The sequence below is a fragment of the Tribolium madens genome, unplaced genomic scaffold (genome assembly GCF_015345945.1).
Source record: "Tribolium madens isolate multiple individuals breed KSU strain unplaced genomic scaffold, Tmad_KSU_1.1 Scaffold_1;HRSCAF=32;Tcas5.2_LG8, whole genome shotgun sequence".
Taxonomy (NCBI): Eukaryota; Metazoa; Arthropoda; class Insecta; order Coleoptera; family Tenebrionidae; genus Tribolium; species Tribolium madens.
Window position 1 is genome coordinate 7,500,901 of NW_025400984.1, and position 10,770 is coordinate 7,511,670.

The 10,770-nt window shown below is 38.9% G+C and overlaps 5 protein-coding genes across 7 annotated transcripts in view; 2 read left to right on the plus strand and 3 right to left on the minus strand.

The window, feature by feature from the left end:
- Positions 1 to 107: 107 nt before the first annotated feature.
- Positions 108 to 1,836, minus strand: LOC123003800 (pre-mRNA-splicing factor RBM22). Its single transcript, XM_044396797.1, has 4 exons — positions 1,522 to 1,836; positions 1,417 to 1,470; positions 1,099 to 1,362; positions 108 to 1,052 (listed from the first exon to the last, which is right to left on the minus strand). Exons 1-4 carry the CDS (start codon positions 1,573 to 1,575, stop codon positions 162 to 164), a joined length of 1,263 nt encoding a protein of 420 aa, XP_044252732.1. The 5' UTR covers positions 1,576 to 1,836; the 3' UTR covers positions 108 to 161.
- Positions 1,695 to 4,711, plus strand: LOC123003798 (actin-interacting protein 1). The gene is made up of 9 exons (XM_044396793.1): positions 1,695 to 1,997; positions 2,112 to 2,233; positions 2,285 to 2,375; positions 2,429 to 2,757; positions 2,809 to 3,093; positions 3,142 to 3,612; positions 3,662 to 3,895; positions 4,138 to 4,288; positions 4,340 to 4,711. Exons 1-9 carry the CDS (start codon positions 1,982 to 1,984, stop codon positions 4,447 to 4,449), a joined length of 1,809 nt encoding a protein of 602 aa, XP_044252728.1. The 5' UTR covers positions 1,695 to 1,981; the 3' UTR covers positions 4,450 to 4,711.
- Positions 4,641 to 5,837, minus strand: LOC123003806 (protein bric-a-brac 1-like). Its single transcript, XM_044396811.1, has 4 exons — positions 5,516 to 5,837; positions 5,279 to 5,452; positions 5,043 to 5,166; positions 4,641 to 4,997 (listed from the first exon to the last, which is right to left on the minus strand). Exons 1-4 carry the CDS (start codon positions 5,693 to 5,695, stop codon positions 4,714 to 4,716), a joined length of 762 nt encoding a protein of 253 aa, XP_044252746.1. The 5' UTR covers positions 5,696 to 5,837; the 3' UTR covers positions 4,641 to 4,713.
- Positions 5,838 to 5,858: 21 nt separating this feature from the next.
- On the minus strand, positions 5,859 to 7,608 carry LOC123003803 (protein phosphatase 1 regulatory subunit 7). 2 transcript variants are annotated; one of them, XM_044396804.1, is made up of 4 exons: positions 7,445 to 7,608; positions 7,119 to 7,398; positions 6,908 to 7,070; positions 5,859 to 6,576 (listed from the first exon to the last, which is right to left on the minus strand). In XM_044396804.1, the coding sequence occupies exons 1-4, from the start codon at positions 7,485 to 7,487 to the stop codon at positions 6,091 to 6,093; spliced, it is 972 nt and encodes a 323-aa protein (XP_044252739.1). In that variant the 5' UTR covers positions 7,488 to 7,608; the 3' UTR covers positions 5,859 to 6,090. The 2 variants fall into 2 exon arrangements, with proteins under 2 accessions (XP_044252739.1, XP_044252740.1); XM_044396805.1 differs by having other exon boundaries at positions 7,119 to 7,392; positions 7,445 to 7,602.
- A 159-nt stretch (positions 7,609 to 7,767) lies between these two features.
- Positions 7,768 to 10,770, plus strand: part of LOC123003801 (COP9 signalosome complex subunit 4) — a 6,422-nt gene continuing 3,419 nt past the window's right edge. The window contains exons 1-4 of one of the 2 annotated variants that reach the window (XM_044396800.1): positions 7,768 to 7,968; positions 8,017 to 8,096; positions 8,146 to 8,849; positions 10,559 to 10,736. In XM_044396800.1, coding sequence (XP_044252735.1) covers positions 7,886 to 7,968; positions 8,017 to 8,096; positions 8,146 to 8,849; positions 10,559 to 10,736 — 1,045 coding nt within the window. In that variant the 5' untranslated portion in view covers positions 7,768 to 7,885. The remainder of the gene's footprint in view (positions 7,969 to 8,016; positions 8,097 to 8,145; positions 8,850 to 10,558; positions 10,737 to 10,770) is intronic. The other variant, XM_044396799.1, reaches the window with a different exon arrangement.

Here is a 10,770-nt window from a genome sequence, read left to right on the forward strand (position 1 = left end):
GTCTTAGAATTCATAATTTAATACGGAGCACAACTATTTTAAATTTTTTTTAAATAAAATAAAGTTACTAAACCTTATTCACCCCTCGCCCCAAAAAAGTCACCGAATCATGTCATAATTTTTTATTGATTAAAAAATTTTACACCTCACAAAACATACACCTATTCCTGTCTATCTGCATGCAACTGTGTTGCCCCTAACCTCGCCGGATCCTGGCTGGGATAATGCACGCCACTTTTCGAGGGCCCCACTGCCGCCTCACTTGTGACAGTACTGCTAGAAGCCGCTGTTGGGACATACGCCGACAACTGTGGCGGATTAAAGAAGAATGGAGGCATCGGCGGGGGGCCAAACATCGGTGGAACAATAAGAGACGGCGGTGGTGGCATATTCGGCAACGGAATGTGTCCCGGTTCAAGATTAAAGAAATTGTTACTCAATTCTGGTAAAGCCCCCGGAAGGCCCGGGACTGGTTCATAAGCCTCAAGTCCGGGGTTTATCGCTGGGCCTGCACGTCCTTGCGATCGCCCCCATTTGATAGTGAGTCGGCGGCCACCCAAAATCAACTTATTGAAAGTTTTTTCAGCAGCGGTTTCAGCTGCAGCTCTAGTGGTGTACTGAACGAAAGCGCACTGCTGTTTCGGAACTAAACTAACAGAACGAATTTCGCCATATTGGTAGAAGTGGTCCCTGATGTCTTGTTCAGTGAGAGTACCGAGATTGCCAATATATAAAGTTGTGATGGTTTTGTCTTCAGGGGGCGGTAAAGCCGGCATTGCGGCAGCCCTCTTCAATAATTTATCAGCAACAGGATCGTTCACCCCATAGTAACGGTCTTTTATATTTTGATCAGCAAGTGGGTCTTCAGGATCTGTGGGTTTCTCATGCCTGTAAGGACACTCCTCGCCTCTTCTGCACTCCCCTTTCACCCAAAACGAACACACATGAGGCCTGTTTCGTTTATAATAAGGGGCTGTCCGCGCCAAACGCATTAATAAGTCATTTGGTTCGTTCAATTTGTTTGACAAAACGCCAGAATCTGAGCGTTGCAACTGCAAAAACACAATTAGAGTCACTTTTAGACAAAATAAGACAAACCTCGCGCTCCATATTCTGGATATAATACTCCTTATTGACGTCGCTTTTTGGAAGATCATCCTTGAGTTTGAGAGCAGCGTCGCGGACTTGTATCGGGAGCCCATATTCCAAGTCCAGGAGACACGTCTGACACACATTTTTCAACTTGCTGCAAGTCTGGCAAACTTCCGTTTTCTTGAAACGCATACGAGCACCGGGACACCAACGAAACACTGTAAAAGGGCGCGCGCAGATTTTACATTCCTTGCCGTATTTTTCTTTAGTCTGGAATCACAAGTGGTAAACTAATTTACAAGCATTGAGGACATAGATACCAACCATGCGAATATAAGGGTTGTCCCCGAGGCAGGTTTGACACAAAATCGGGAAATCCTAAAGTGAGGTTAGGTCAGTTTTTATGTTTGGTCTCAGTTTAGCACTTACCGCATCCTCCCAGTTCTGCCGATTATACGTGTTTGTTGTTTTTGACGTTGCCATTTTCGTTTCACACCATTTACGAGTGAGTTTTAGTTGAATTAATAAAAAAATGAAAATAAGCTTTGTTGACAGCTCGTTGACACCAGTGACGTGATTGCATTGTTGCCAACTTACAAATGGGAGGGGACGTCCAGTGGCGCAGGCGTCTTTGGGCGAGTGGTGATCATTTATATCCTTTTATGGCAAACATAACCGCTAGATAATAAATAGGTTTCGCGAAATTTGTGAAATAAAATTATTATTTGCCAAGTGTTCATAATCTGTACGAGTGCCAAGAGATTTTCTCGTAAACTGCCAACATTTACAGTGTAAACTTTTATACTTATTTCTCCGTGTTCCACTTGAGGATTCTTACCATTTCCGGCAAACCGGATCAGTTTTCACACAAAAAAAAAAAAACAGGAAAATGTCATTTGCATCAAGTAAGTGTGACCGTTTTTGTTTTATTTGACAAGTTGCAATAATCAAGCTACCCTGTCTGTGTAATTCCGGTAATTGATTTTAATTTGCAATGGAATTTATCTTATCTTTTCCAGAGAGTATTTACGCGACTTTACCGCGGACCCAACGGGGCCAACCCTTAGTGTTGGGAGGGGATCCCAAAGGAAAGAATTTTCTCTACACCAATGGCAATTCTGTAATCATTCGCAACATCCAAGTAAGAACCTTCCATTTTCTTTCTTAAAACACTCAAATTGTTTTATTACAGAATCCTGCTATTGCCGACGTCTATACGGAACATTCTTGTCCGGTAAACGTCGCTAAATACTCCCCTAGTGGCTTCTACATCGCTTCTGGAGGTTAGTTTAAACACCCTGCAGCCCCCCAAAACTCCCATTTGTATAATTTTTAGACCAATCTGGCAAAGTTAGAATCTGGGATACAGTAAACAAGGAGCACATCCTCAAAAATGAGTTCCATCCAATTGGGGGCCCCATTAAAGACATTGCTTGGTCCCCCGATAACCAACGCATGGTCGTGGTTGGTGAAGGCCGGGAACGTTTCGGCCATGTCTTCATGTCGGAAACCGGAACTTCCGTCGGCGAAATCTCAGGCCAATCAAAACCCATTAATTCTTGCGATTTCAAACCCACAAGACCCTTCAGAATCATCACGGGGTCTGAAGACAACACCATTGCGGTTTTTGAGGGGCCCCCATTTAAGTTCAAAATGACCAAACAGGTGAGATAGCCATGACTCTAGTCTAGTCCAAATCACGTGACTGTTTTCTAGGAGCACAGCAGGTTTGTGCAAGCCGTGCGTTACTCGCCCACCGGTAATTTATTCGCATCGGCTGGGTTTGATGGTAAAGTGTTTTTGTATGATGGGACGTCCTCTGATTTGGTGGGGGAAATCGGGAGCCCCGCCCACAGCGGGGGCGTATATGGGGTTAGTTGGAGTCCCGATGGTAAACAATTGCTCACAGCGAGTGGGGACAAAACTGCCAAATTGTGGGATGTGGAGACGAGACAGGTCGTTTCCGAATTTGTCTTAGGCTCGACGGTTGAGGATCAACAGGTGGGTTAAGCCACGCCCTGTGTCGTTCTCGTTTAATTTGATTTGTAGGTTTCGTGTTTGTGGCAAAACGAGTACTTGCTCACGGTTTCTCTGAGCGGATTTATAAATTATTTGGATGTGAATAACCCCACGAAGCCACTCCGGGTGGTCAAGGGTCACAATAAACCCATAACTGTCTTAGAATTGAGCGAAGACCGTGGTACGATCTTTACCGGTTCTCATGATGGTAATGTGACCCGATGGAATGCCGGGAGTGGGGAGAACGACCGGGTGGAAGGGGTAGGTCATGGTAACCAAATCAATGGTATGAGGGTACACGGTGGTACTTTGTACACTTGTGGCATCGACGATTCTTTGAAACAAATCGACATTGAGGGTAACACTTATAAAGGCCAAGATTTGAAACTGGGGTCGCAACCTCGCGGAATGGACATCTTGAAAGAGCAAAATGTCGTAGTCACGGCGAGTGTCAACGAAATAACCGTCTCTCAAGATAACAGAAAAGCGAGCACATTGAAGGTTCATTGAAACTATATTGTGTTTTATTCTATTGCTGAAATAATTGCAGGTGTCTTTTGAACCATCAAGTGTAAGCGTTTCGCCGAGAGGTCATGTGGCTATAGGTGGCGCTATGGACAATAAGGTTCATTTATACGAACTGAAAGGCACAGAATTGGTACCACTTCAAGAATTGGATCATTTGGGTGCCGTGACTGATGTTGCCTATTCGCCAGATGATAAATATCTAGTGGCTTGTGATGCCCATAGAAAAGTCGTACTGTACAGTGTTCCTGAATACAAGGTAAATTTTAGGCTTTTTCTAGACGAAATTGATATTTGAAAATTTTTCCATGCATTCGGAATCAGAATGTAAGTAAGGTTGCCTTGCAATTCGCTAAACCAGTCATATTAATAACTTATTAAACCACTGAATTCCAGTGTTTATTAGACTCGGAATTTGTATTTCTAATTCAATCAATTTGAATTGTTAAAAACTTGACTTTTGCTTTACACTTGCGCATATTTTATCACAATTATTGTTAGCTCGCCACCAATCAAGAATGGGGTTTCCACAATGCACGCGTCAACAGCGTTGCTTGGTCTCCCGACTCTTTGCTAGTCGCTAGTGGTAGTTTGGACACGAGTATCATTATCTGGTCTGTAGAAAAGCCCGCCAAACACATTATAATCAAAAGTAAGTAGTTTGCGTTTTCTTGAGGATAAAAAATTGACTGGTTGTTTGCAGACGCTCATGCTCAAAGTCAAGTGACCAGATTAGCCTGGCTCGATAACCAGACTTTGGTCTCAGTGGGTCAAGATTGTAACACGAAATTGTGGACCATCACCAAATTCTAATTTTCTGAAAATAACGTTAATTTTTTTGCATTTAACGTGTGATTTTTTTGGTAAAGCTTTTTTATTTATTACAGTAGGGTGATGCAGTGGCGGGCCTAAACGGATTTCCGGAAACTGACTTGTCAATTTTCTATATTAATAATGTAAATATTTAAATTATCGAGGAGTGTTAAGATGAATGAAAATTCTGCTAAATCATCCAAATACTATAATCTAAAAAGTATTATTTTTGTTTATATTGAATAAATAGCTGTCTGATTAAGTTCAAGTAATTTTTTTGCGTTTCCGAGTGTGGTACTCCTCGGGGTGTCTATACGAGACGTGTTTTCGTAAAGCATCTCTACTTCGTGAGACGTGGGGGCAAGACTGACAAGCGTGGTAGGCCTCTTCGTGGGTCTCCATGTGTACTCGCAGATTGTACTGATTACTTAGGTATTTACCACATAAAAAGCATTTACAAGTTTCAGACAAGTCTTTAGGATGCTTTTTATTTGGGAGAGAATAGTTATCGTCTTCTTCGTCATTTTTTAGGAAAGTATCCACAAAATCTAAAAAATTTATGTAGAGACAACAAAAGAAGAGTTTGAACTTACGTTCAGCCGGTTTTTCCCACAGTGGAGGAGTCGAAATTTCGCTTTGAATGGTTTTATGTGCATTATCGGTTGTGTTTGGTCTTTTTTCGCTTGAAATGTCGTTTTGTAGGGGTTTATCAGGTACCTAATAAAATATAGCTATATTACTGGTTGCATAACCACTCAAGATTGTCACATGAGAGGTGAGCCAATTGGAGTTTGTGTGCCAAGTAATTAGGGCTTTGTTCCGCACTAACCTTCATATCACATAATCCTTGTATTTTGAGGAGCTTCGCCAAGGAAAGCAACCCTGGCAGCTGTTCTTTAGAGACCACGCATTGCCCCCTATATATGAAAGCCAAAACGGCTTTAATATCACTCATGGAGACATTATGTAGCACTATGACCGGATGTTGCGTGTCCCCCATTTCCTACAAGTGGGCGGAATGTCGTTTAAAAATAGCCAAAAATTGCGCGATTTCGCGAAAACTCACCTGGAACAGCTGGAAAAAATACACACTACACATTGCTAACACTAGTTTGTGCGCTTTAACGGTATGAGAGTCGACCGAGATGGTGACATCGGTCAAAACGTCGTTTTCGAGGAAAGTGGCGAGGTTTTTAAGGAGGGTGAATTCTTGGTAATGCCATCGCAGGACGAATTGCTCGCTCATTGTGACGCGTCAGCTTGGATAGGAAAAATCGCAGGAACTGGCCCACAAACCCAGAATTTATCCAGCTTGGCTATTTTTAAAACTACTGGAGAACAAAACAGGTGCCAGCAAATTTGCTAACCTTTCAAACCGACTTTTTCAAACGGAAATAACACGACTAGTATTATTGTTATTTGGGTTTATTTTTACGTAGCAGGGTCGAGCAGCTTATCAAAATTAAAACCGATTTTTACAAATGGATGAAGTGTTTTCATATTGGTAGGTATATTATTAGATGCATAAAATTAATCATTACTCGTTAGCTAATGAATTGAAATTACTTAAAACAAAAAATACATTAAATGCACAGATGGCAACAATGATTTCCTTAATTTACAAAACAGGATGGGGAATAATTACGACTGACACAAAGTTGCGTCGATCTGTGTTAAAGAGGGCGCAATCATCTTCAATTTTCTCCTATACATCGGATCCTTCTCGACCGGATTTCTCTCTAGATACACTGTTGCCAACTTTTTATTCTTTGACAAATTCTCAACGGTCGCCCAATCAGAAACTTGATTATCATTCATCCAAAACTCTTCCAAATCGTCCAAATGATCGATGTTTTCAATCAACTTAATTTTATTTTTCGCCAAATCCAAAGTCTGAAGAAGCGTATTATGTGTGAGGTTTTCAATTTTATGAATTCCGTTCTCAGAAATGTACAACTCGGTTAGTTGTGTGAGTTTATCTAAATTCTCGATATGCGTTATTCTGTTGCTTTGAAGGCTCAGACACGTCACATTGGTCAAGGAGTCTAAGTTTTTTATTTTTGATATTTTATTTTTGCCCAAGTAGAGATGAGTCAAGGCCGGCATATCTTCCAGATTCTCTATCTCCTGCAATTAAGACGATTTTTAGAATCAAAGTTACAAATGACCCCACCACTAAGTCTTAACTAATAAAAAATATACGTACTCAAGCAAAAATTAATGATTGCGTAGTGCTAAAATAAACGTTATCGGAAGATAAGAAGAAAAATAAATCAGCAGATTATTTAGATTAAAAACTAAATCAAAAACATATTTTTTGTAATTTTTAAGACAACCAGAAATATGTACAGTTTTAAGTACATACAAACCCTTAGTCCTTACCTTAACCACCCTAAATACGCATATAGTGGTGGGGTAAAATCATTATTTTGCCCTTCTTTTCTTTTCTCGCACTTACCCTCAACTTGTTGTCCCCCAACTCCAGCATTGTTAACTTCTTCAAATGTTTCACATTTTTGATTTTGCTGATTTTGTTTGATGACAGGAAGAGTTTTTCCAAATTGTGCAAATTCTCCAGTCCTTCAATCTCCTTAATACGATTAAATGAGAGATCTAGAATCCTTTTAAAGCAAAAGTTGCGCAACATTCTCAAATGTGTCACTTCTTACTCTAGATTGACCAAACATCCCAAATTTTCCATTTTAACGATCTGATTATCATACAATTCCAATTCGCGGAGTGTCACTAACGTGTCCAAATTCTCAATTTTTGTGATCAAATTCCACCTCAAGAAGAGACGTTCAATTTGTGTTAGGGGCTCAAGGTTTTCAAGCTTACTGACTCTACCATGGTTTAAGTCCAGCTCAAGAGTGTCGGGGTCTATTATCATTATTTCATTAGTAGTGGCCCCTTTTTCCTTATTGTCTTTCGAAGTGGACGTTTCTGGTGCTAATAATTAGAAATTAATGTTGACGAATTTAAAGAATTATCTTACCGGGCTCGGGGGAACTCTCATTGTTTTGTTGCGGAGACGGCATTTTCACAGTTTACGGTCACGGATATTTCAGTTTATCAGAAATTAATTAAATGACTAATTTGAAGGCGGATGACAGCAAACATTAGTGACGTTTGAGTTTGACATCCAACAAGTATAGACAACCTAAGAAATGACATTTGTGTTAGTAACAGTTCATTTTTACTCATATTTACAAGTCGATTAGAATAAAATATACTGTAATTAGATAAAAATATGTATATACAAAATCAACAATTTATTTTAAAACAAAATTACTACAACCAGTAGTACACCATCTATGTCATGTTGGCAACCCTAAAACACAATTGTGTGGTGTCATCTGTCAAAAGTCAATTGTTATGAAAATTGGATGAAACGAAAATAATTCATTATTTGTGCCAAAGTAATTAAATAGCAACGATGTCGGAGAAGAGCATCGCAATCCGCACCCAATTGTCCAACATAATCGCATCCGGAGGCTCCCACAAAGATCAAGCCGAAAAGTGAGGTTATGTATGGAAAAATTCAAAATTATATTTTAATTTTAACAGATATCGGGTGATTCTTGAGAATATTCTTGCCGGTTCTGGCTCCGACCTCACCGAAGGCTTGCAAATATTTATTGAAGCAAGTCCGTAACCCCCACATCCCCAAACTTATTTTAACTCAAGTCCTTTCAGTTGTCAATGAAAACGTTAGTTTGGTCATCTCGCGACAAATTCTGACCGAAATAAGTTCGCACTTGATGAAACTCCCCGACGATGTCTCGAAAACCGTATCACATTTCATGCTTGAGAAGGTCCAACCGCGTGTTATTTCATTTGAGGAGCAAGTAGCGAGCATTCGCCAACATTTGGCCGATATCTACGAACGCAATAACATGTGGCGCGAAGCGGCTGCCGTCCTCGTGGGAATCCCGCTCGAAACCGGCCAAAAACAGTACACCGTTGATTACAAACTTGAAACGTATTTAAAAATCGCACGGTTGTATCTTGAAGACGACGATCCAGTCCAAGCTGAAGCCTTCATCAACAGGGCTTCTCTCCTCCAGGCCGAATCTCGCAACGAGCAACTCCAAATCTACTACAAAGTTTGCTATGCTAGAGTTTTGGATTATCGCCGGAAGTTTATTGAAGCGGCCCAGAGATACAATGAGTTGTCTTATAGAACGATTGTTCACGAAGATGAACGCATGACAGCCCTTCGTAATGCTCTAGTTTGCACTGTTTTGGCTTCAGCGGGACAGCAAAGGTCGCGCATGTTGGCCACACTGTTCAAAGATGAAAGGTGTCAACAGTTGCCAGCAGTGGCAATTTTGGAAAAAATGTACCTTGAGAGGATCATCAGGAGGTCGGAGTTGAGGGATTTTGAGGCCTTGTTGCAAGTAAGTGTACAACCGATGAACGAATTAATGACGCAGTATTGTTGGTTGCGTAACAAAGGGCGCGTTTTTAAACTTTTAACAATCAAAAACACTACTCCAATAAAAGATGAAAAAAATGTTTTTCTTATTTTGACGAAGATTAAACAATATTCAGAAACAATATGTACAACTGTTCCTTTAATTCTTTTGTAAAACTTTGATCAATTAGTCCAAGAAAACAGTGTGATAGATCGATTTAAAAATTTATAGGGTTATGGGGGGTACATTAAGCTGTAAAAACATTAGTCTCCCCATCAATATTAGTAAATCCGCGGTAAATTTATTAAAACAACGCAAAAAGTTACTTTTTTTCTCTTTAAATCGGAGTAGGAGTGAAAAAAATCGTTAAAGGATCTTGTAAGATATTTATTTAAGTTTTTGATATCACTCTCTGTGCAATTATTGGTTGCTGAGATATTGATGGTCAAAGACAAAAGGATCCTTTTTTATTAAAAGTCAGATATCTCAGCGAAAAACTGACGTAAAGAGAAAATGAAAAATGCATATTAAAGGTGAATGAACATGCTATCGGGCTCATGTTTTGACTTAACTAAAAAAAAAGAATTGCTTCATAAAGGTAGCACAAAAATATTTTGCCAAAAGATCTCAAAACTAAAAACTTAAAGCTTCAAAACGGTTTTTTTAAATCTAGATACGACCATTTTTCGATGAGATACAAACTTTCAAAAATCACTAAAAAATTTAGGAAATTTTTTTGTTCCTTTAATTTTTTGGGGTACTGTATTTTAGCTGTATTCAAGTCAGTTTGACCTGATAAATATTTTGGCAAGTGTTACCGTTCCATACTGGATGATCATAATGTTTAACTATGAATTTACTTTCTGAAAAAAATTAATTGATACAAGTTTTTTAAATGATGATCATTTTTTTCGACTGATTTAATTATTTCAAGTAAATTTAAAATTTTATAAAAACACGCTTAAATTCATACTTTGTGGTCAGCCTGTATAATGTCACAATAGTTCTCAGAGGAAAAATTTAAATGTGTATAAAGTTATTTATGATATTTCCTCCTTACAAATGCCGATGAACTCTGCTGTTTAATTTAAGCAAAGCTGTGTTAAATTTAACCTTTTAGTTCTTGAATAGAATTTCTAGCAATAAAAACTGTTGTAATTAGAAAATACAAACTATTACTATTTCACAACTACATCAATTTGACATGTATTTAGTTATATTATTTTGTTGTTAATTTCACAAGACCAGTCAAGAAATCTAAATTAATTCGTATAATTTCCACACAAATAGATATTTTAATCACTTTTTGCATTTTGTCCAAGTTAAAATAATATGCGTCGAGACGGATTCCAAAAATCTAATAATAAACTGATAAAAACATCTCACGAGGTTATTTACGTGTGAAAATAAAAAAATATGTGATGCAACGAAGCATCTAATTGAGGATAATCCTATTTATTATTTAATAACGTCACACTTTGTAAACACAAATGTGATGCATCAATTGTTTGCTAGAAGCTTATCGTAATTGCAGGTTTTTATCGCACTTCATTGTAATTAACGGGATTTTACTAACGTTTTATTATCACAGTATTACAAAGGTTAAGCGACCTCTTAAATGTGACGAAACTGAATAAAAAAAATCATCATTGTCGATTTATTGCAGTGACTTTACTTAAATTTAATTGTAGCCTCACCAAAAGGCTAGCACCATCGATGGGTCAACTATTCTGGATCGCGCTGTCATCGAACACAATCTCCTGTCTGCTAGTAAGCTCTACAATAATATCAGTTTCGAGGAATTAGGAGCATTGCTCGAGATCCACCCTTCCAAAGCGGAAAAAATCGCAAGTCAGATGATAACTGAAGGCCGCATGAACGGTTACATCGACCAAATCGATTC